At 45.7% G+C, this 21,422-nt stretch overlaps 1 protein-coding gene across 7 annotated transcripts in view; it reads left to right on the plus strand.

Moving 5' to 3' along the window:
- The window catches only part of LOC122553163 (NHS-like protein 1), a 274,883-nt gene that overhangs the window by 229,453 nt on the left and 24,008 nt on the right, over positions 1–21,422 (plus strand). For 5 of the 7 annotated variants that reach the window (XM_087991130.1, XM_087991128.1, XM_087991131.1 and 2 more), the window contains 3 exons: positions 11,863–11,990; positions 13,706–13,765; positions 20,758–20,950. In XM_087991130.1, the coding sequence (XP_087847256.1) occupies positions 11,863–11,990; positions 13,706–13,765; positions 20,758–20,950 (381 nt within the window). The remainder of the gene's footprint in view (positions 1–11,862; positions 11,991–13,705; positions 13,766–20,757; positions 20,951–21,422) is intronic. The other 2 variants (XM_087991129.1, XM_087991133.1) reach the window with 1 other exon arrangement.

Below are 21,422 nucleotides of genomic sequence, written 5' to 3' on the forward strand. Positions count from 1 at the left end.
TATTAAGCAAAACATACTTTATTTTTACATGACAGTTAAGTACAGCCAAAAACGAAATAAAAGAATTGGCTTAATTGTAACTATCGAAATGCTTAACAAAATGATATATGTATTAACTAACACTGATTAACTGTTCCAATGCAGTAACATCCCATAAGCACACCCTTCGCAAAGGTAAATTCAGTAAAATGATTGTACCACATGTAATTCTAGCAGCAGCAAGAGAACCACAGCTTTAGTTGTCTCAGAGAGAGGAATAACAGCTTTCACTGAAAGCTAAACTAAAAATCCTTGTTCTGTGGGAGCTTGTCCCCACCCATTCAGGCTGCTTCTATTGTTCCAAGTTTTAAAAAAAAAATTATTGGCTATGAGCAGACTGCTCAGTACATCTGTCTTAACCTTTCTTAAGGAAAAAACTAGGCAAAATGCACCTCTTAAAGCCACAAACAGCACCAAGTTTAGATGCATTATTACAGCCTGGTTGTGGTGTCTGTAGATCAATAGGACTGGCTTTCCACAGTATTTAAGGAAGAGGTAAATGAGTGTGATGTATTACAGGCCCATTCTTTGGGAACAGAAGTTGTACCCTGTCAATTCTTGAGTAATGATCGACCAAATATTTTCTGAAGGGAGCTGGGAGTTTTCAGATCACTGGTGTGATCTACTGTGCCTTTAAGAGAGATTGGTTCTGACCTGTCTCTCTTGCAGAGGGCTGTTGTGACCCTGGTGTCTGCTCCATGGAAAGCAAAGTGAATAGCTTTGGGTATTTTTAAGAAAAAATAGGCAGAAGAAGCATGAGTGGATGGGGTCAGGCTCACACAGAGCCAGGAGGGGTGAGAAGGCTTCTACTGCTGCTGAGCTAACAGCTTCAGTTCTCTGCTGCTCGTGTCACAGTCGAGAGGCTTCCTCTTAAAAACTAAAAGAGGCAGACTGTTTCTTTCTGTATTTCGTTCTGCTGGACTGGAGAGAGACAGCATGTGAGAATTGTAACTGTTTTGCTAAATTGCCTTGCCCTGGTGGTGTTGTATGGTAGCTGAAAATGTGTTGCTGGAAAAGCGCAGCAGGTCAGGCAGCATCCAAGGAACAGGAGAATCGACGTTTCAGGCATGAGCCCTTCTTCAGGAATGAGGAAAGTGTGTCCAGCAGGCTAAGATAAAAGGTAGGGAGGAGGGACTTGGGGGAGGGGCATTGGAAATGCGATAGGTGGGGGGAGGTCAAGGTTAGGGTGATAGGCCGGAGTGGGGGTGGGGGCGGAGAGGTCAGGAAGAAGATTGCAGGTTAGGAAGGCGGTGCTGAGTTCGAGGGATTTGACTGAGACAAGGTGGGGGGAGGGGAGATAAAGAAACTCGAGAAATCTGAGTTCATCCCTTGTGGTTGGAGGGTTCCTAGGCGGAAGATGAGGCGCTCTTCCTCCAACCGTCGTGTTGCTATGGTCTGGCGATGGAGGAGTCCAAGGACCTGCATGTCCTTGGTGGAGTTAGAGAGGGAGTTGAAGTGTTGAGCCACGGGGCGGTTGGGTTGGTTGGTCCGGGTGTCCCAGAGGTGTTCTCTGAAACGTTCCGCAAGGAGGCGGCCTGTCTCCCCAATATAGAGGAGGCCACATCGGGTGCAGCGGATGCAATAAATGATGTGTGTGGAGGTGCAGGTGAATTTGCAACCGCAAGAAATGCAAAACTTGCGCCCACACCTCCCTCCTTACTTCCCTCCCACCTCCAAACGGACCCCACCACCAGGGATATATTTCCCTCCCCTCCCCTATCAGCGTTCCGAAAAGACCACTCTCTCCGTGACTCCCTCATCAGGTCCACACCCCCCACCAACCCAACCTCCACTCCCGGCACCTTCCCCTGCAACCGCAAGAAATGCAAAACTTGCGCCCACACCTCCCCCCTTACTTCCCTTACAAATTCACCTGCACCTTCACACGCATCATTTATTGCATCCGCTGCACCTGATGTGGCCTCCTCTATATTGGGGAGACAGGCCGCCTACTTGCGGAACGTTTCAGAGAACACCTCTGGAACACAGCACCTTATACTTCTCTTTAAATAAATAGAAAAGTTTGAGTCTAGGTTACCTCCTAACTATATTTTGGAAGGGATTGCAGTCTGGTCTATAACACTGGAGAAACCATTCAGTCATTGAGTGGCTTTCTTTTTATTTCCAGTGAGGATGCTGTGTTTGTTTAAAGAGTTTACAGAGCAAGTTAACGCTGGGGGAGATGGTCAGAATATTACTGGGCTAGTAATCCAGAGACCCAGGATTATGTTCAAGTTTAGCCAGCAGTTTAAACTTCTGCTTTCGAATTCTCAGAACCTTTTAGGCAGGCTGACTTTCCTGACCTTAAAGGTGCTAACTTTCATATGCTGGTATTCCAAAAATACTCATTAATATCTCAGTCCACAAGTTAGCTGAAAATGTGGAAATGCATGTGTTCAGAAACTCAAATGTATCTATGTGCCTTATCACTGGTGGGATAAATTTTGTCTTCCAAGCTCTGGTGAGCACAGACTTCAGCAGCGAGGTGTCTTTTTGTGCAAACAGTCACCGTGTAAGCGGTGAAGCCTGACCAGGTCGACCAGCTCACGCAAAGTTTCAGTCGTATGCAGCCTGGCTTGTTTTTGTGAATCACTTACAGTGCGGGCTGATGCTTCATTGAGCCAACAAGCCTATCTGAGTGAGGCAGCCACACTGACTGAGGCAGGCAGACAGGCCTCAACACTAAAGGCCATCTTTTGTAGTTGTATCCTTGTCCCATGCAAACCATTGGTGAAAAGCCATCAGTGTGTACGCTCCCCTAGTTACGATGAAAGGTCATTGAGCTGATGGCACATGAACTGCTGACTGCTGGTAGTTCCTTCAATGTCTTAAATGCAGATGTCTGAAAGGCAGGTAAAGGTCAAGTAACCATAGTCCTACTAGACCGTAATGCCGTGCTATCATTAGAAAGAGATGACTGATGGTGGTTTAACATGAGAGCGAAGGGTGAAGTTGAGAAAGAGAGTCCCTCATGTTAGCCTCAGCCATAATTGGAGTTGAACCACATTATTGGCATCACTCTACATTGCAAACTGACATCCACACAACTGGCAGTGAATTCTACATCATCTTAACCTGCAAGGGTTTCCTTTGGTTAAGAGTCACACTGTCTCCAATGTCTATGTAAGGGGTAGCTGGCATTTCTCAGCATCAGTGCTTTTAATAGTTTTCCTTACTCAGATGCTAGGAATGGTTCGTACCTGTCTTAGACACTGGGAACAACTCGTCCCAGTCCCAGACATTGGGAACAGCCTGTCTTATTCCCAGATACTGGGAACAGACCGCCTCAGTTGTAGAAACCTAGAAAAGCCCGTCTCGGTCCCAGATGTTAGGAACAGCCCGTCTCATTCCCAGACGTTGGGAATAGCCTTTCTCATTATTAGACATCCTGAATCCGTCTCTTTTTCCCAGAGTCAGCAAACAGTATCACACTGCAGATAGTTAGCAGAGCAGCAACACATCAGGGAACTTTCCTGTTGATGAAAATGGGATTATAAAAAGTGGTGGAAGTATTGGGAAGATCCACTATCAGCCTTATCCTCACTGTTGCACTGACCACTTCACCCCACGCCTCCAAGACTTTGAAAGAAATGTGCAGATGCTCCCCTTCTTTAAGTACAACAAGTGCCAATGCATCGAACAACTTACTGATACTTCGAATTGATGCTGAATGTGAAGGAGTTGGAGTAGCTGTAATATAGTGGTTACATTACTGACCTAGTGTCTTGGCTGGAATATTGATATGTAGAGAGAAATTCAGATCCGAATTTGCATTTAATTAATTAAATTAATAAAATTTTCTTTATAAAATGGTAGTGTCCGTAATGGTGACCACAAATCTACTGAATTGTAGTAAGCACACATGGTTAATTGATGCCTTTCAGGGAGAAATCTGCTATCCTCACCCGCCCATTCCTACTTATGTGCTCAGACTCTCAGCAGTGAGATTGAAGATCACCTGCCTTCTGTAATAGCCTAGCAAACCATTCAGTTACATTTAACAAAGTGACCCAACGGCATCTTCAAAAGGGGCAGTTAGATGGCATTAAATGCCAGCTTTCTCAATGGCGATATAAAAGAGACCTAAAGGGCAACTTTTTCACACAAAGGGTGGAATGTGTATGGAATGAGCTGCCAGAGGATGTGGTGGAGGCTGGTACAATTGCAATATTTAGGAGGCATTTGGATGGGTATATGAATAGGAAGGGTTTGGAGGGATATGGGCCGGGTGCTGGCAGGTGGGACTAGATTGGGTTGGTATATCTGGTCGGCATGGACGGGTTGGACCGAAGGATCTGTTTTCATGCTGTATATCTCTATGACTCTAGGACTTAAACAATTAATGGTAGGGCCCCGAGAGTGTTGTGGAACAGAAAGACCTGGGAATTCAGGTACATCATTCTTTGAAAGTTTTATCAGAGGTAGACAGGATGGGCGCCATGTTGATGTTGTACAGGATGTTGACGAGGCCTTTTCTGGAATACTTTGTCCAGTTGTGGTCGCCCTGTTATAGGAAGGATATTATTAAACTGGAGAAGGTTCTGAAAAGATTTACCACGACATTGACAGGAATGGAGAGTTTGAGATATAAGAATAAACCGGATAGGGTGGGACTTTTTCCACTGGAGTGCAGGAGGTTGAGGGTGACCTTTTGAGATTTATAAAATCATGAGGGGCATAGATTAAGTAAATGACAGGTGTCTTTTCCCCAGGGTGGGGGAGTTCAAAACCAGGGGGTGTGTTTTTAAGGTCTGAGAGAAAAGATTTGAAAAGGACATGAGGGGCAGTTTTTTTGCACAGGGAGTGGTTTGTGTGTGAAATGAACTGCCAGAGAAATAGTGGATGCAAGTACAGTGACAACATTTAAAAGAGATTTGGATAAGTACATGAATAGGAAACGTTTGGAGGGAACTGGGCCAGGAGCAGGCAGATGGGACTAGTTCAGTTTGGGAACATGATCAGCGTGAACTCGTTGGACCAAAGGGTCTGTTCTGTGCTGTGTGACTCTATGACTATCTTACACTTACATCCGCCTCTTTCAAGACTCAGGACATCCCTGAACCAATAAAGAGCAGTTACCCAGGTAGGAAATGCAGCAGCTGACTTGTACACAGCAAGATCCCACAAAACCTGTCAATAATCTATTTTAGTATTTGTGGTTTTAATTATTGACAGATGTTCCTGGAGGACTCCCCTGCTGCTCTTCAAAATGAATGCCTTGGGATCTTTCATAACACACTGACAGGAGTCTATCAACAGCACCTCCAACCCTGCAGCACTTCCTCAGTACAGCAGCGGGGGTGTGAGCCTGGGCTAGGAGCTGAGGGGCTTGGAGTGAGACTTGAACTGCCTGCGAGGCGAGAGTGCCAACCACTGAGGCGTGTCTAACAGCAGTGGCTTTGACTGAAGATTCCTTCAGTGATGAACAAAAAGGAGGGGGGGAGAGCGAGGGCCATGTGCACCTTTTGGTTTGTAAGGGTGGCTGCTTGCAGCTGCTCAGGGCCAGTTCAGCCTCGCGTTGCACATTTTGTTTTTGTGTCGAGATGTGTGTCGGGTTCTGGGCAAAAGGTCACCGTGAGTCTGTCTGGCTCAATTCTCTGAGCGCAGTGGCCCAGCTGTCACACTGCCACCTCGCTCCCTGTGTCATTTTCCTTCTCTTCCCCGGAGGTTGGACAAAAGAGCATTCTGCCAACTTCACCATATGCCCGGGTTAAGTCCTGTTCTCCCACCTCCCCCCACTGTGCAAGAGCTGGGAAGGGGGGGTGCGGTGGGTAAGGGAAGGCAGCGGCTTCTGAGATTGACACAGTCCTGCCTCATGCAGACAGCAGCTGGGTGTGAAATGGCAATTGTAAATTCGGGCGTCGGACTTACTCTCATACTGGGTCATTAAATATGTTCAGAGTGAGATAAACTAAGAAATCCAGGGCTCTGATGGAAAGTGGGATTGGCACAACAATTTGATCACCCACGATTCTTGTCAATTGGCAGAACAGGCCTATTCCTACTGTTTCTTGTGTTCATGTTCAAAGAGATAAGACTTAAGAAGTGTCTTAAAGTGGAAAGCAAGGCAGAGAGGTGTGCCGAGGGGATTCCAAGAGCTCAAGCCCCATACAGCTGTAGGCCCAGCCATCAATGATGGAGCGATTTAAATCAGGAATTTGCAAGGGCCTGGAAATAGAGAAGCCCTGGGATCTCAGAGGGTTGTGGGGTTACAGAGGCATGGAGGGTTGATGACGAGGAGTGATTTGAAAACGAGCGAGATGCTTAAAGTCAAGATTTTGTTTAACTGGGAGGCGATGTTGGTAGGGGAGCTGTCTTGGGGTGATAGGGAAATGGGACTTGTGGTAGTGTTAAGACAGGGCCAGTGAGTATGGATGACCTCCGTTTCCAGAGGGTGGAATGTCGACCAACCTGGAGTGCATTGATTCCAGATGTAACAAAAACTTGGAGAACCTGCCTACCTCACCCATCCCCATTGCCTTCTGTCCCGCACTGTGAGTCATTTCAGAATCTGGGGCTGGGTGGAAATGGCGTGAAATATTGGGAGACCCCATTAGTTTGTGAGGGAGATAGACCTCGAAAGGGAATTGGAGATGAAAGAGAGTCTGAATGTGAGAGGAACTTGAGAGAAAGAGAGAAGACTGACAGGATGCTTCAGAGAGTGCGAGCAACAGTGGAAATGGAGAGAGAAAAACGATAGAGAGAACAACTGTCACAGATAGAGAAAGTGGCAGAAAGAAGGAGCAAGCTGAGCTAGCACTGACCTGAGAGAGAAGACAGAACAACAGTGATCTCCCCAGTATCCAGTAAACCCGGCCAATGATGGGGGCATGATCTGAAACTGTCGGGTGCTTGAGAAACACACTGGTAGCTGGGAGAAGGTGCCTTGTTGCTGCCATAAGATGAAAGTGAGTTTTAAAACCAATCCGCTATGACTGCTCTTAAACACCAGGATGCCTGGCTGCGTTAGGTGTTTCTGCCTTTCTCGAATTGCTAACACCAGTAAAGTTACCATTATCTAGATCCCAAGCATCCAGAATTGGGGGTGGCACGGTGGCTCAGTGGTTAGCACTGCTGCCTCACGGCGCCAGGGGTCCGGGTTCGATTCCACCCTCGCACGATTACCTGGGTGGAGTTTGCACATTCTCCCCGTGTCTGTGTGGGTTTCTTCCGGGTGCTCCGGTTTCCTCCCACAATCTAAAGATGTGCAGGTTGGGGCGGATTGGCCATGGGAAATGCAAAGTTATCAGGTGGGGGTCTGGGTCTGGGTGGGATGCTCTTTGGAAGGTTGGTGTGGATTCGATGCACTGCTTCCACACTGTAGGGATTCTGTAAATTCTCTTTTTTCATATTTTGGATTCCGGTTAAATGAGAATTGCAGATGCTTCAGATCTGGATTATTAAGACTTTTGGTACTGGATCCCAGCAAAGGATAGATAAATTGCTGATGATGTTGGAAAACAGTCCTTGCCCTGACAGTAAGCTGTTTTAGTCATTGCCTGTAATCCCACAGCATAGAGACATAAAAATGAAGCATGCAAACAAGAGCGACCAAACATTGCCTCAAAAGGACATTTCGATTAGTAATTGCAATGGTGGAAATGAGTTACAGTAGTGGAACATGAATTTGGTTTTGGAATACTGTGCTCAAAACTCTAACACTACCCAGTATGTGATTAAGTATGAAATCCTTCATAAATTGATGTGTGCTCGGCTACTCTTCAAACAAATGCAGCAGAAGGCTGTTCTGTCACGATATCTTTGGAGCACTGCAGTATAAGCTGCAGCGCAGGGGTGGATGGAATAGACATTGAATTCAGGTGACATTGTAAATCTTGCATGTTATTCTGTCTGCAATGTTCCAGGTGAGTGATGGAGATTCTGTCACGCCCCTGACTTCATGATTGGAGGACACAGGAGTTGAAGTACCCATCTGATAATACTCAGCTTCCACCCTGCGCTAGTTTATTGTCAGCACAGCTGGTTCAATGAAAGGATTGCGTTTATGCAGTGCCTTTCACGACCACTGGAAGTTTCATAGCACTTTACAGCCAATTACTGTTGAAATGAAGCTACTGTAGAATGCTTACAAGCATAGAAGGAGACCATTTGGCCCAGCGCATTTGTGCTGACCCCTGAAGAGACAGTTTGCCCACAGACATCGTTTCCTCGTAATCCTGCAAAACTTTCAAGTTAGAAAGTCGTAATATGGGAAATGTGGAGGTTTGCGCAGAAGTCCTAACAAAATGAGGGTGCACAGAGAATCTGTTTTTACGGTGATTGATCGAGGCATTGCAGATGAAGCCATGCTATCAAGACAGAAGGAATCTCATTTTAACAGCATCCTTGAGAGTGCAGCTCCCTCAGGGCTGCAGTGGGCTGTCTCCATTAATTCGTAAGCAGCAGCCCAGGAGTGGGATTTAACCCACAATGGTTTGCACATGGGGTGAGAGTTCTACTACCTGAGCCACAGCTGATGAACAGAGCAGCTGTCTGTTCAATGTCAGTTCTCCACTTTCTCTCCCACTCTCATATCACTTCATTCCATGGCTGCAGTGGGTTAATGTTATATTTTGACAAAAATGATCCTCCCTCTCCTCCCCTAGGAGCTCATGGTAGACAGAATGCTGTCTCCTCATCTGTAAATTAATGCAGTTTGTCCCTAGTAATACCATCCCAAAGGGATTAATGAGCTTTTAAGCACCTTCTGCCACTCAATACAAGTCCCAGGAAGCTACAGACCAGAGATGACCCCCAGAAGCAAATAGCCCTAAATAAGACAAACACATTGATGTTCATTCATTACTCGGCTCTGAAGATCTATTCTGGTGTTTACGCTTCCCACCAGCCTCCTCCCAATTAGCATATCCTTCTCTTCTTTCCTGCTTGTGATTATCCAACTTCTCTTTAAATGCATTTGTGTCGACTATTTGTGGCAGTGTTATCTATGTTCAGATTAATTCTCCGGCCATACAAAAAAAATCACATCAAATGAACTCAAAGCTGTTGGCTTAAATGTGATTGGCAAATAAACTGAATAAATGGCAAGTTGTTGGCTTCAGGCATTCAGACCCCTGACCCTCCCTACGTCCCCGAGTCCTGAGCTAGGTATGTTTGAGTAGCGACAGGACCAGCCGTCACACTGAAATAAAAGCAAAATACTGTTGGCACTGGAAACCTGAAACAAACGCAGAGAATGTCAGAGAAACTTAACAGGTCTGGCAGCGTCTGTGAAGAGAGGAACAGAAGTTAACACTTCGAGTCTGGTTTAGAGTTCTGAAGGAGTTGCCCCAGACTCAAAACGTTAACTCTGTTTTTCCTTTCTCTGACGACCCTGCCAGAAAATACATCCAGGGGAGTTATTTGGGTGGAACTGAGAAATAAGGAAGGGATGATCACCTTATTGGGATTGTATTATAGACCCCCTAATAGTCAGTGGGAAATTGAGCAACAAATTTGTAAGGAGATCTCAGTTATCTGTAAGAATAATAGAGTAGTTATGTAGGGGATTTTAACTTTCCAAACATAGACTGAGACTGCTATAGTGATAAGGGTTTAGATGAAGAGGAATTTGTTAAGTGTGTACAAGAAAATTTTCTGATTCAGTATGTGAATGTACCTACTAGCGAAGGTGCAAAAATTGACCTACTCTTGGGAAATAAGGCAGAGCAGGTGACTGAAGTGTCAGTGGGGGAGCGTTTTAGGGCCAGCGACCATAATTCCATTAGTTTTAAAATAGTGATGGAAAGGTTAGATCGGATCTAAAAGTTGAAGTTCCAAATTGGAGGAAGGCCAATTTTGATGGTATTAGGCAAGGACTTTCAAAAGCTGACTGGGGACAGATATTCACAGGTAAAGGGAAGACTGGAAAATGGGAAGCCTTCAGAAATGAGGTAACAAGAGTCCAGAGACAGTATATTCCTGTTAGGGTGAAAGGAAAGGTTAGTAGGTGTAGGGAAAGCTCGATGACAAAAGAAATTGAGAGTTTGGTTAAGAAAAAGAAGGAAACATATGTCAGGTATAGACAGGAGAGATCGAGTGAATCCTTAGAAGAGTATAAAGGAAGTAGGGAAGTATACCTAAGAAGGAAATCAGGAGGGCAAAAAGGGGTCATGAGATAGTTTTGGTAAATAAGATTAAGGAGAATCCAAAGGGAAAGTATAAATACAGTAAGGACAAAAGGGTAACGAGGGAGAGAATAGGGCCCCTCAAAGATCAGCAAGGCGGCCTATGTGTGGAGCCACAGGAGTTGGGGGACATACTAAACGAGTATTTTGCATCAGTGTTTACTGTGGAGAAGGACATGGAAGATATAGACGGTGACTTCTTGATTAATGTCCATATTACAGAGGAGGAGGTGCTGGATGTTTTAAAATGCATAATGGTGGATAAATCCCCAGGACCTGATCAGGTGTATCCTAGAGCTCTGGAAAGTTCAGGAAGTGATTGCTGAGATATTTCTATCAGCGATAATCACAGGTAAGGTGCCGGAAGATTGGAGGTTGGCTAACATAGTGCCACTATTTAAGAAAGGTGGTAAGGAAAAGTCAGGAAACCATAGACCAGTGAGCCAGACATCAGTGGTGGGCAGGGTTTTGGAAGGAATCCTGAGGGACAGGATGTACATGTATTTGGAAAGGCAAGGACTGATTAGGGATAATCATGGGAAATTATGTCTCACTAATTTGATTGAGTTTTTTTAAGAAGTAATGAAGAGGATTGATGAGGGCAGAATGGTGGACATGATCTAAATGGATTTCAGTAAGACGTTCGACAATGTTTTTCGTCATTTATATAAATGATTTGGATGTGAACATAGGAGGTATAATTAGTAAGTCTGCAGATGACACCAAAATTGGAGGCGTGGTGGACAGCGAAGGAGGTTACCTCAGATTACAACGGGATCTTGATCAGATGGGCCAATGGGCATTGGTTAGGTCACTTTTGGAATATTATGTGCAAATCTGATCTCCCTCCTATCAGAAGGATGTTGTGAAACTTGAAAGGGTTCAGAAAAGATTTACATGGATGTTGTCAGGGTTGGAGGATTTGAGCTATAGGGAGAGGCTGAATAGGCTGGGGCTGTTTTCCCTGGAGCGTCAGAGGCTGAGAGGTTTACAAAATCATGAGGGGCATGGATAGGGTAAATGGAAAAGGACTTTTCCCTGTGACTGGGGAATCCAGAACTAGAGAGCATAGGTTTAGCGTGAGAGGGGGAAAATTTAAAAGGTACTTAAGGCAACTTTTTCACGCAGAGGGTGCTGTGTGTATGGAAATGAGCTGCCAGAGGAAATGTTGGAGGCTAGTACAATTACAACATTTAAAAGGCATCTGGATGGGTATATGAATAGGAAGGGTTTGGAGAGATCTTTGCCAGGTGCTGGCAGGTGGGACTAGATTAGGTTAGGATATTTGGTTGGCATGGACGGGTTGGACCAAAGGGTCTGATTTGGTGCTGTACATCTCTATGACTGTATGACCCGCTGAGCTTCTCCAGCTTTCTCCAGCTTTCTCTGTATTGGTTCCAGTTCTCTCACTATCCTGGCTCAGGAGGCCAAATCTGGGATCTTGCAGGAATTCCTGTCCGTACCACCAAGGTAACAAGGAGTACTAGTCTGGGTATGTTCAACATGGAGTCTCAGCCTCCTCGCATCTGTGTTGCAAACTCTGGTATCTGGTATTTCCTGAATGTCAGTCAGTAGGTCTCTAAGTGTCGATGTGAGTTCTAGTAAAGGTCAAACTGATTTTGATTCTAACATATGGTACAGTTTATACCTATGCTGCTCTCAGATGTGCCCTCTGTCTTTCTCTCTCTGTCTGCAGATTGCGATAAACTAAGGAAGGATGGTTTTCGCAGTTCCCAGTATTACTCACAGAGTCCAATATTCACCTCGCCATCATCCCATCACTCAGCCAGTTGCCTGGATGAGGAAGAGGATCAGGAGCAAGTGGTAAGAAAGATCTTTATCAAGCACTTTGTTGCGACTTTGCACCTTGACTTGCATTTCCAGCACCCAGACTCTAACGAAGAATATCATGTGGTGATATCTTCTTGGGAGTGGTGTGTGGAACTTTGGGGTGAGTGCATGTGAACCTAAACTCTCTGAGGAAGCCTCACATCTCCCCGCTTAAATACTGGTGACATTAAACTGAATAATCCATATTTCCTTTGAACCCTCATTCAGTGAGATAAGAAATGTCTTAGAAAATGTGTGTGCAAGGCGACCAGAGAGAATTTCACCCATTCAGCTCCTGCTCTCAATTCCATACGATGTTACACCCTGGGATCCTTGGATATTTTCTAGTTGACTTGGTCAGATGTGTTATGACACATCTCTGGAGCAGGTGGGACTTGAACCCAGGTCTCCGAGTTCAGAGGAAGGGGCACTACCATTGCACCACAAGAGCCCAAATCCTGGGAGTCTTACCATGACCCAGAGCCATAACATATGAAGACAGATGCTGTAGATGTTGGAAATCGGAAAGAAAAGTAAATCTTGCTGGAGGTAGTCAGCAAATTAAGCAACATGAGTCCTGATGAAGGGCCCTGCCTGAAACGTCAACTTGGATGCTGCTGACCTGCTGCACTTTTTCCAGCACCGCACTTTATCAACTCTGACTCCAGCATCTGCAGTCCTCACTATCTCCAAATTAAGCAGCACCTACTGAGAGAGAAACAGAGTTAGATTGATGACTGTTCAGGACACTTGTAATTCAATGGATACGAATTAAGGTTATGGTCCAAGCCCCACTCCAGAAACTAAAAGTAAGAACTCAGTTTTCGGGAGTGATGGACCATCAATGGCACCATCTTTCAGATGAGGTGGTAAATTGAGTTCCAGTCTGCTTTTTATTTGACGAATCTAAGTGTGTCATGTCACCATCTAGAAGAACAGAAGAGTTCTTCTTGTTGCCCTGACCAATTTTGATCACTTTATCAGCATCAGTATCTGGTCATTATCACTTGACTATTTCCAGGGGCTTGCTGTGCATAAATCCACTGCTGCACTTCCTACAACAGTGACTACACTTTGAAAGTATTTCACTGGCTTGTAAGGTGTTTTGTGACACGCAGCAGTTATGAAAGGTGCTATACAAATACAAGTCTTTTGACCAGCAGAATACTTACTTTTAAGGTAGTAGTTATAATCCTCGATCAGCATGAGTTTCGATCACACGCATGACAGGTTGTGTCATCCACACATGGCCTGGACAATATCTCACCACCATCCCACTCCGTGTGGTTGAATCTTAATGTCCTGAAGGCAACTAGAGAAGAACAATAAATACTGCCCAACACACCTAAAGAGTTCAGGTTGGCTGGGATCATATTTAAGCTTCTTCACATCCATCATTTCTGAGAGCAGAGTTCAAGCATTTCTCAGTGCTGAAATCAAAATGTTTCTAATTCTAAAAGTGGCATTTAAAATCTGACTGTCCCTGAACTGACTGCTACTCCTCTATGGTATCCTTGTGCACAGGTCACACTAATGCATTCAGGTGGGCATTATTGAGTTTTGTATAAAGGGACTAATCCATTTAAAAAGACATGCTTATCTTTACAGTGGGAATTTTACCACTGGGAATTTTAACTGCACCTTTGTTTCTCTATTTTAGTCACTTTTTTTTTGTTCTCTCTTTCCTTTGTTCTGTTCTTTCACTCCAGCAACATAACTTCTTAAGCTGCCTTAGTTTCTGCTGCCATTTGACTCCATGGAACAGCCAGGTACACACGCTCCGCACACTAACTCAGCAAATTGCTTTGCTTGTGTCAGCCCTGCCTGCAGTCCCTTCCAGACCCTGAGCCCTGTACAATCCCTGACTACCCCTCCCCACCAACCTGGGTTCCTGCAGCCTCTTCCATTGCATTCATATAGCACCAGCCATTGTGCACCCCTCAGTCAGAAGATGTTTTACGCCGAATCACATCTGGAATCATTAATTGCTTGGCTGGATATGACATTTTGCTTGGCGAGCGCCGTTATTGCTGTGTCTATTGCTTTTGATGTCTGCCTAACTCCCCAGCCCTTAATGTCCTTGAAACCACTGGTTCTTCAGTGATCCTGGGGTGATGATCCACAGTGGCTGAACATATCCTGCTTTAGTTAATAGTGTACCCTCCACACGCATGACCCTGAATGGGGAGTATCAGTAAGTCAGTTGACCCTAATGCCCTTTGATGTTGTGAACCTCCACCTTTGCTGGGAGTGTGGATTACTGTGTAGTGGCCTTGAGTCTATGGCACCACAAAACAGCCCAATTCTAACCTGGCTGGAGATCAGACTGTGGCTCCATTTGGTAGTTGTCTTACCCCAGAGGTGCGAGGTCCTGAGCTCAAAGCCTACTTCAAGGCTTGAGCACAAAAGCTGCCACTCCACTGCAGCACTGAGGGAGTGCAGCACTGTCAAAGGTGCCTTCTTCCAGGTGAGAAGTCACCCTTTTCAGCTGGATGTAAAAGATCCCATGGCATTACTTTGAAGAATCATGGAATTCCTACAGTGTGGAAGCAGGCCACTTGCTCCATCGGAACCACACCAATCCTCCCAAGTACAACCTACCCCTTCACCCTGTCCCTATAACCCTGCATTTCCCATGGCTAACCCATCTCACCTGCGCACCCCTAGACACAAGAGACGTTAGAGCAAAACAGGGGAGTTGTTCCCTAGTGGCCTTGCCAATAGTTATCTCTAAGTCGATATCCCTAATCGTTGGCACGTTGCTGTCTATGGGTGTTCAAATTGGCAGCTGCATTGCAACAGTGACCAGATTTCACAAAGTACCTCATTGGCTGCAAAGTATTTGAGACCAGTGAACATGTAAAACACTGGGGAAATGTAATTCCTCTTCTGTTTTTTTTAAATCAGGACAGTCAGGCTAATGGAATGGAGTATGTGCCCATCTGGTCCCTATGCCTCAGTTCACACTGCCTTTAATGACTGACCTTTGAATGAAAATCACTGATTTCTATTTGAAATTAATCTCTTGGTAACATATTTGGGGTACCTTCCAAATTAACGTTGCTAGTTTTATAGGCAATGATCCCAATCAGTGTTTTCCATGAGGACCTCTCTAAGTAGTGCTCCACATCACAGATGCTTCTCCATGTCTTCACTTCCCAACATATCAAGCTCTGATTCACAAAACATGCCCACCCCCCACCACCACCTTGGCTATTTAGTGAGTGATTGTTCAGAAAGCTTTAGGGCATTAGTATCTGGTATATGATTTCTGAGGCTTAACCAATCCAGAGACCTACCTGTCACTGCCAGGCGCTGATCCCACAAGACAAAAGAAAGCACTCATATCATTTAATTAATGCATTTTTAATAGAACCCTTTCAGTTTTACAATGTATTCTGGGAGTGCATCCTGTCCGAATACAACTCCCTTGTTGTGTGTCATGTGTCAGCCATTTAATTAACCCCATAACACTTGACACCCATGTCAATCAAAGATCTACCTAACTCAGCCTTCACTTCCCTGTCATTAGGATGTACAGGGCTGAAACAGATCCTTCGGTCCAACTTGTCCATGCCGACCAGATATCCTAAGTTAATCTAGTCCCATTTTCCAACATTTGGCCCATATCCCTCTAAACCCTTCCCATTCCTGTACCCATCCCAGATGCCTTTTAAATGTTGTAATTGTACTAGCTACCTCTACTTCCTCTGGCAGTTCATTCCATACATGCATCACCCTCTGCATGAAAAGGTTGCCCCTTAGGCCCCTTTTAACTCTTTCCCTCTCACCTTAAACCTATGCCCTCTAGTATCAGACTCCCCTACCCTGAGAAAATGACCTTGGCTTTTCACCCCATTCGTGCCCATCATGATTTTATACATTTCTATAAGTTGCTCCAGCAATTGCTGCTGTTCATTCATTTCACGTCACAGATTTGTTCCAGTGCTGGAGGAGGCCATTCTGCCCATTGTACCTGCACCCACTCTTGAAACTAACCTCTTCGCCCACAGCACTCGGAGCACAGTCTAATGTTTTGCCAGCAAGTAGCCATCCTGAACAGCAGAGAGAAAGTGAAAGATCCAGAGATGTGGGCTGAGGTGGCTGTATTAAGATGTACATAGGTGACAGTGTTCACTGACTGACTCAAGCCCGCCTTGCAGTGTTTATATTGGGTAGAGAAGTGTGGATTTGCACTGTGTGGTCAAGGATCACAGTCACTGCAGTGAAATCACCTGCCAGATACTAATAGCGTGAGCCTTTCAGAACAGAGGTGTGTGTTTGTGTGTCTCTCAGACCTTCTTGTAAAAGTTCCTCTCCACTGAGAGGTGGAGGGTGAGGGTTTCAGTGTAGCTTGTCATATTGCCATCTGCTCCTACCTCAGACATTGTTAGCCTCCTGCTTGCAGCTGCTTGTTAAACTGTACCCCAGTGTTGGCGGATAATGATTACCCTGAACCTGTGAGTGTGCAGTGAATGGAGGAAATCTTGGTGGAGGGTTAATATGGGAAAAATGCAGGAGTGAGTTGGGATTTTCAACACAGAGGTCCCTAAACAAGGAGTTTTCACATGAAACAGCTAGGGGAAAGTGCTCAGTAGATTCTAAGGTAAGTTGGGAATTTCACATCAGATCCAGAGTGACCAGCCGTTGGAGTAAGGTCTAGGAGGAGCAATGGAGATGGAAGCTTTGGAAGAAATGATTGGCTGCTGAAATTCAGGCAGCTTTGTGATCTCTCTGGATAATTGAATTAGGATGATCTTAATCCACGCACCCCATACACACAACTCCCAAGACGGGTCTCTTACACAAGAGCCACTGCTTTGTTAGCCAATCAGACTGTACACACACAGTGAGAGTAGGGCAAGGGAGCTATATGAGTACATAATAAATAGGGCCTGTGGGCTTGGGTTGGGGTGGAGGGGTTTCTGAGCTCAGAGTGGGGTTGCGATTTCTGAGCTCAGACCAGGCTGGGGATGGGGGATCCTGAGTACGGAGCAGCACTGGGGCCAGTCATGCCTGACCCTGGCCCTGCACCCATACAGGGGTTGCGATTTCTGAGCTCAGACCAGGCTGGGGATGGGGGATCCTGAGTACGGAGCAGCACTGGGGCCAGTCATGCCTGACCCTGGCCCTGCACCCATACAATGTGACAAGATGACACCATGTCACAGAGTCATAGAGATGTACAGCATGGAAACAGACCCTTCGGTCCAACCCGTCCATGCCGACCAGCTATCCCAACCCAATCTAGTCCCACCTGCCAGCACCCGGCCCATATCCCTCCAAACCCTTCCTATTCATATACCCATCCAAATGCCTCTTAAATGTTGCAATTGTACCAGCCTCCACCACTTCCTCTGGCAGCTCATTCCATACATGTACCACCCTCTGCGTGAAAATGTTGTCCCTTAGGTCTCTTTTATATCTTTCCCCTCTCACCCTAAACCTATACCCTCTAGTTCTGGACTCTCCGACCCCACCCCCAAGGAAAAGACTTTGTCTTTTCAGACATTGTTAGCCTCCTGCTTGCAGCTGCTTGTTAAACTGTACCCCAGTGTTGGCGGATAATGATTACCCTGAACCTGTGAGTGTGCAGTGAATGGAGGAAATCTTGGTGGAGGGTTAATATGGGAAAAATGCAGGAGTGAGTTGGGATTTTCAACACAGAGGTCCCTAAACAAGGAGTTTTCACATGAAACAGCTAGGGGAAAGTGCTCAGTAGATTCTAAGGTAAGTTGGGAATTTCACATCAGATCCAGAGTGACCAGCCGTTGGAGTAAGGTCTAGGAGGAGCAATGGAGATGGAAGCTTTGGAAGAAATGATTGGCTGCTGAAATTCAGGCAGCTTTGTGATCTCTCTGGATAATTGAATTAGGATGATCTTAATCCACGCACCCCATACACACAACTCCCAAGACGGGTCTCTTACACAAGAGCCACTGCTTTGTTAGCCAATCAGACTGTACACACACAGTGAGAGTAGGGCAAGGGAGCTATATGAGTACATAATAAATAGGGCCTGTGGGCTTGGGTTGGGGTGGAGGGGTTTCTGAGCTCAGAGTGGGGTTGCGATTTCTGAGCTCAGACCAGGCTGGGGATGGGGGATCCTGAGTACGGAGCAGCACTGGGGCCAGTCATGCCTGACCCTGGCCCTGCACCCATACAATGTGACAAGATGACACCATGTCACAGAGTCATAGAGATGTACAGCATGGAAACAGACCCTTCGGTCCAACCCGTCCATGCCGACCAGCTATCCCAACCCAATCTAGTCCCACCTGCCAGCACCCGGCCCATATCCCTCCAAACCCTTCCTATTCATATACCCATCCAAATGCCTCTTAAATGTTGCAATTGTACCAGCCTCCACCACTTCCTCTGGCAGCTCATTCCATACATGTACCACCCTCTGCGTGAAAATGTTGTCCCTTAGGTCTCTTTTATATCTTTCCCCTCTCACCCTAAACCTATACCCTCTAGTTCTGGACTCTCCGACCCCACCCCCAAGGAAAAGACTTTGTCTATTTATCCTATCCATGCCCCTCATAATTTTGTAAACCTCTATAAGGTCACCACTCAGCCTCCGACGCTCCCATGTGTCCTACTAAAAATCAAATCCCTCACTGAAAGTGTCTGCACTCCCCTCCCCCACCCCCAACACAATCCATCCTCTCTTCTTCTCCCCCCCCCCCCCAGTAACCAGTTCCCTGACAGGGCAGATAGAGGCCTTAGATTTTGGTCAGTTCCCAGGGTTTTGGTTAAACCCTGATATCCTACCTCCCCTTCCCCGCTTGTCTCCCTTCCCCACTGCCCTAGGGAGGAAGAGAGGTCCCAGCCTCCTCCACTCAAGAATGAAGAAATGTCAATGGACTGCTATCCTCATTGACCTTGCTGAGCCAGAGGGGGAGATCAGTTTTGCGCATGGAGTTCCCATTACTAACCAGTCTCTGAAATAGTGGCAAAACCATCAAACTGCTTGTAGGGACCTGCAAATAGATGATAATTGACCTGAAGTAAAGTTGTACAGTGCTACAGTTCCACTGTTGTAGCCATCAGACAGTGAATTGTCCGTCTACATGGGGGCGTCTTCCAGTAGGCAAAACAGAAGAGTAACTTTTGCTTTTTTATTTTTCGATGCTTGGGTGCTGATGCCTCAATCCTGAATGTGATCACGGACAGAGTTTTGCTGTTTGTAATTACATTTTTAAAAAGAGACATCAAATCAGACTGTTGCTAGACTCAGTTGTGGTCACATGAACAGTGTGCTGGAGATTCACTGATTCCTACCCCCAGCTGACTGCTTCATTCTCTCCTGGGCTCCTCCCACCTGTAAGGCTGCAGCATTCAGGCTTGGCAAAAGACAACAATTGGACCCAGTGTTCCAATTCCCAGCCCCAAGCCCTGCCGTCACTCAAACCCCACCCTTCCCACTCCCAAAATCAAGCACTAATAAAGTTTAAAGCAGCAACGTTGTCATTGCAACCCGTGATTTTGATTATCAGAAATAACTGACCATTGTACATCCAAGCTGTGAGCAGATGGATACTATTCTACGTCAGATGGCTCAGAACTGTGTAGTAACAAATGAGTTTCTTTTTCTTACTGTATTGGGTACACAGGTTTTAGAATAGGGGTGTTAGGTTTAAGTGAGAAAGTTGTAGCGAGTTGTCATCCAGTGGATATAGAGTCATGGGCTAGGTGTTCCACCATATCTCAACATGTTAAGCCCCTTTGTATGTTTTTTCTTATTAATTCAGGGGTGTGACCTCTGCTGGCTAGGCCTGCATTGTTTGTCTATCCTTAATTGCCCTTGAGAAGGTCATGGTGAATTGCGTTCAGGGACCGCTGCAGTCCATGTTATGTAGGGACCCTGACAGTGTGGTAGCGTCAGGGTTAGGGTTTCTAGGATTTTAGATCCAGCAACAGTGATATAATTTGCAAACCAAGATGGTGTGTGACTTGGAGGAGAGAGCAGATGTCTGCTGCCCTTGTGATGAAGCTCATGGGTTTGGGAAATGCTGTCCATGTTGAGCAGTGCAGAGGAAGACCATCCTAGATTTCCCAATCGCTCCGGAATGTTCTCCCTGACCATTGCCCAACTGTCCTCTAACCATCAGCTCTCCATCCACTCTCTGAGAACGTGAGAGTGATTACAGAAGGAGAGGGTACATATGTGGTGGCCTTCCATACTATCCAAACTTACATGTAAGGAATTGATAAAATACCTTGGGACTGGTGCCCAATGAGAAGTCATGATCATGGAGGTGGGGTTTGCAGAGAAAATGAAGAGAAACAGAAACGAGAGGAAAACTGATCTCACAGTATTAATAGGGAAGGGCTATTGAACTACACCATCTGAATGGGTTTAGGACAACTGGCGAGATTATGAGGACGTCATCTTAAAACTAGAGTGGGTCTTTTCTGGAAGCACTTCTTCACATGAAGAACAATGGAAATCGAGAACTCTTTCCTTTACTGATGAGTGGGAGGGGGGTGCATTAAAAAAAGTTCCAAACTGAGATTGATAGATTTTCGTTGGTGAAGCAATTAAGGTTTACAGTACCAAGACAGGTGAATGGAGTCAGGCAAGGTTTAGTTGGAAGGTGAAACAAATTGGAGGGCCTGAATAGCCTGCTCCTGTCCCCACAGAGAGAAATGGGACACAACAGGGGGAGGGAGAAGGATGACCAATAGGGATAAGTTTCTCGGACCAAATGGCTGTCTCATCTTCCTAAATATGTCTTTTGTGCTCCGCATGAAGTCCACAGTCTCATCTGCCAAGGAGGAAAAGCTGCACTATTCCAGGAGATCTAAAACTCCAGTCCCCAGTGACCTCTCCGAGATTGATGTCCAGACCAACTGGACCAAGGCCCTGCCACTGCCCACACCAGAGGAGAGGATGCGCCAACAAGCCCAGGCAGTACAGAGTGACGTGGTCCCAATCAATGTAACAGGTATGTTGGTGAGGCCAGGCAACAGACCTTCATACAGTGACGGGGATATAGAAGGAGCTGGAAGGGTGGTGGCATCTTTACATTTCAGTAGGCAGTGACCTTCGCATTTTGATTAGATTGATGCATTACACTGTCTGTTGTATATAAAATCACCATGAAATCTGACCTTAATAATCATGAACAACTTTCTTAATGAAATCTCTAGGGCAAACTCCAGAATGGTGCACTTGGTACGCTGATGGCAGTGTAATAGAAACACAGGAAATATAGAACTCAAAACCAGAAGTTGTAGTTTGGGTGACCAACATAAAGATTTTTGAGGGGTAGCTGAATGAGGCAAGAAATAAAATCAAAGAATGGGCTAATATGGTTTAATGAAGTATTGTGAAAGAAGGCTCCTACAGAAAGGTGGTGGTCTAGTGATATTGTCACTGGGCTAGTAATTCAGAGCCCAGACCACTGTTCTGGCAAC

Source organism: Chiloscyllium plagiosum, unplaced genomic scaffold, assembly GCF_037043375.1.
Source record: "Chiloscyllium plagiosum isolate Xiang-an unplaced genomic scaffold, Cpla_swu_hap1 HiC_scaffold_10, whole genome shotgun sequence".
Lineage (NCBI taxonomy): Eukaryota > Metazoa > Chordata > Chondrichthyes > Orectolobiformes > Hemiscylliidae > Chiloscyllium > Chiloscyllium plagiosum.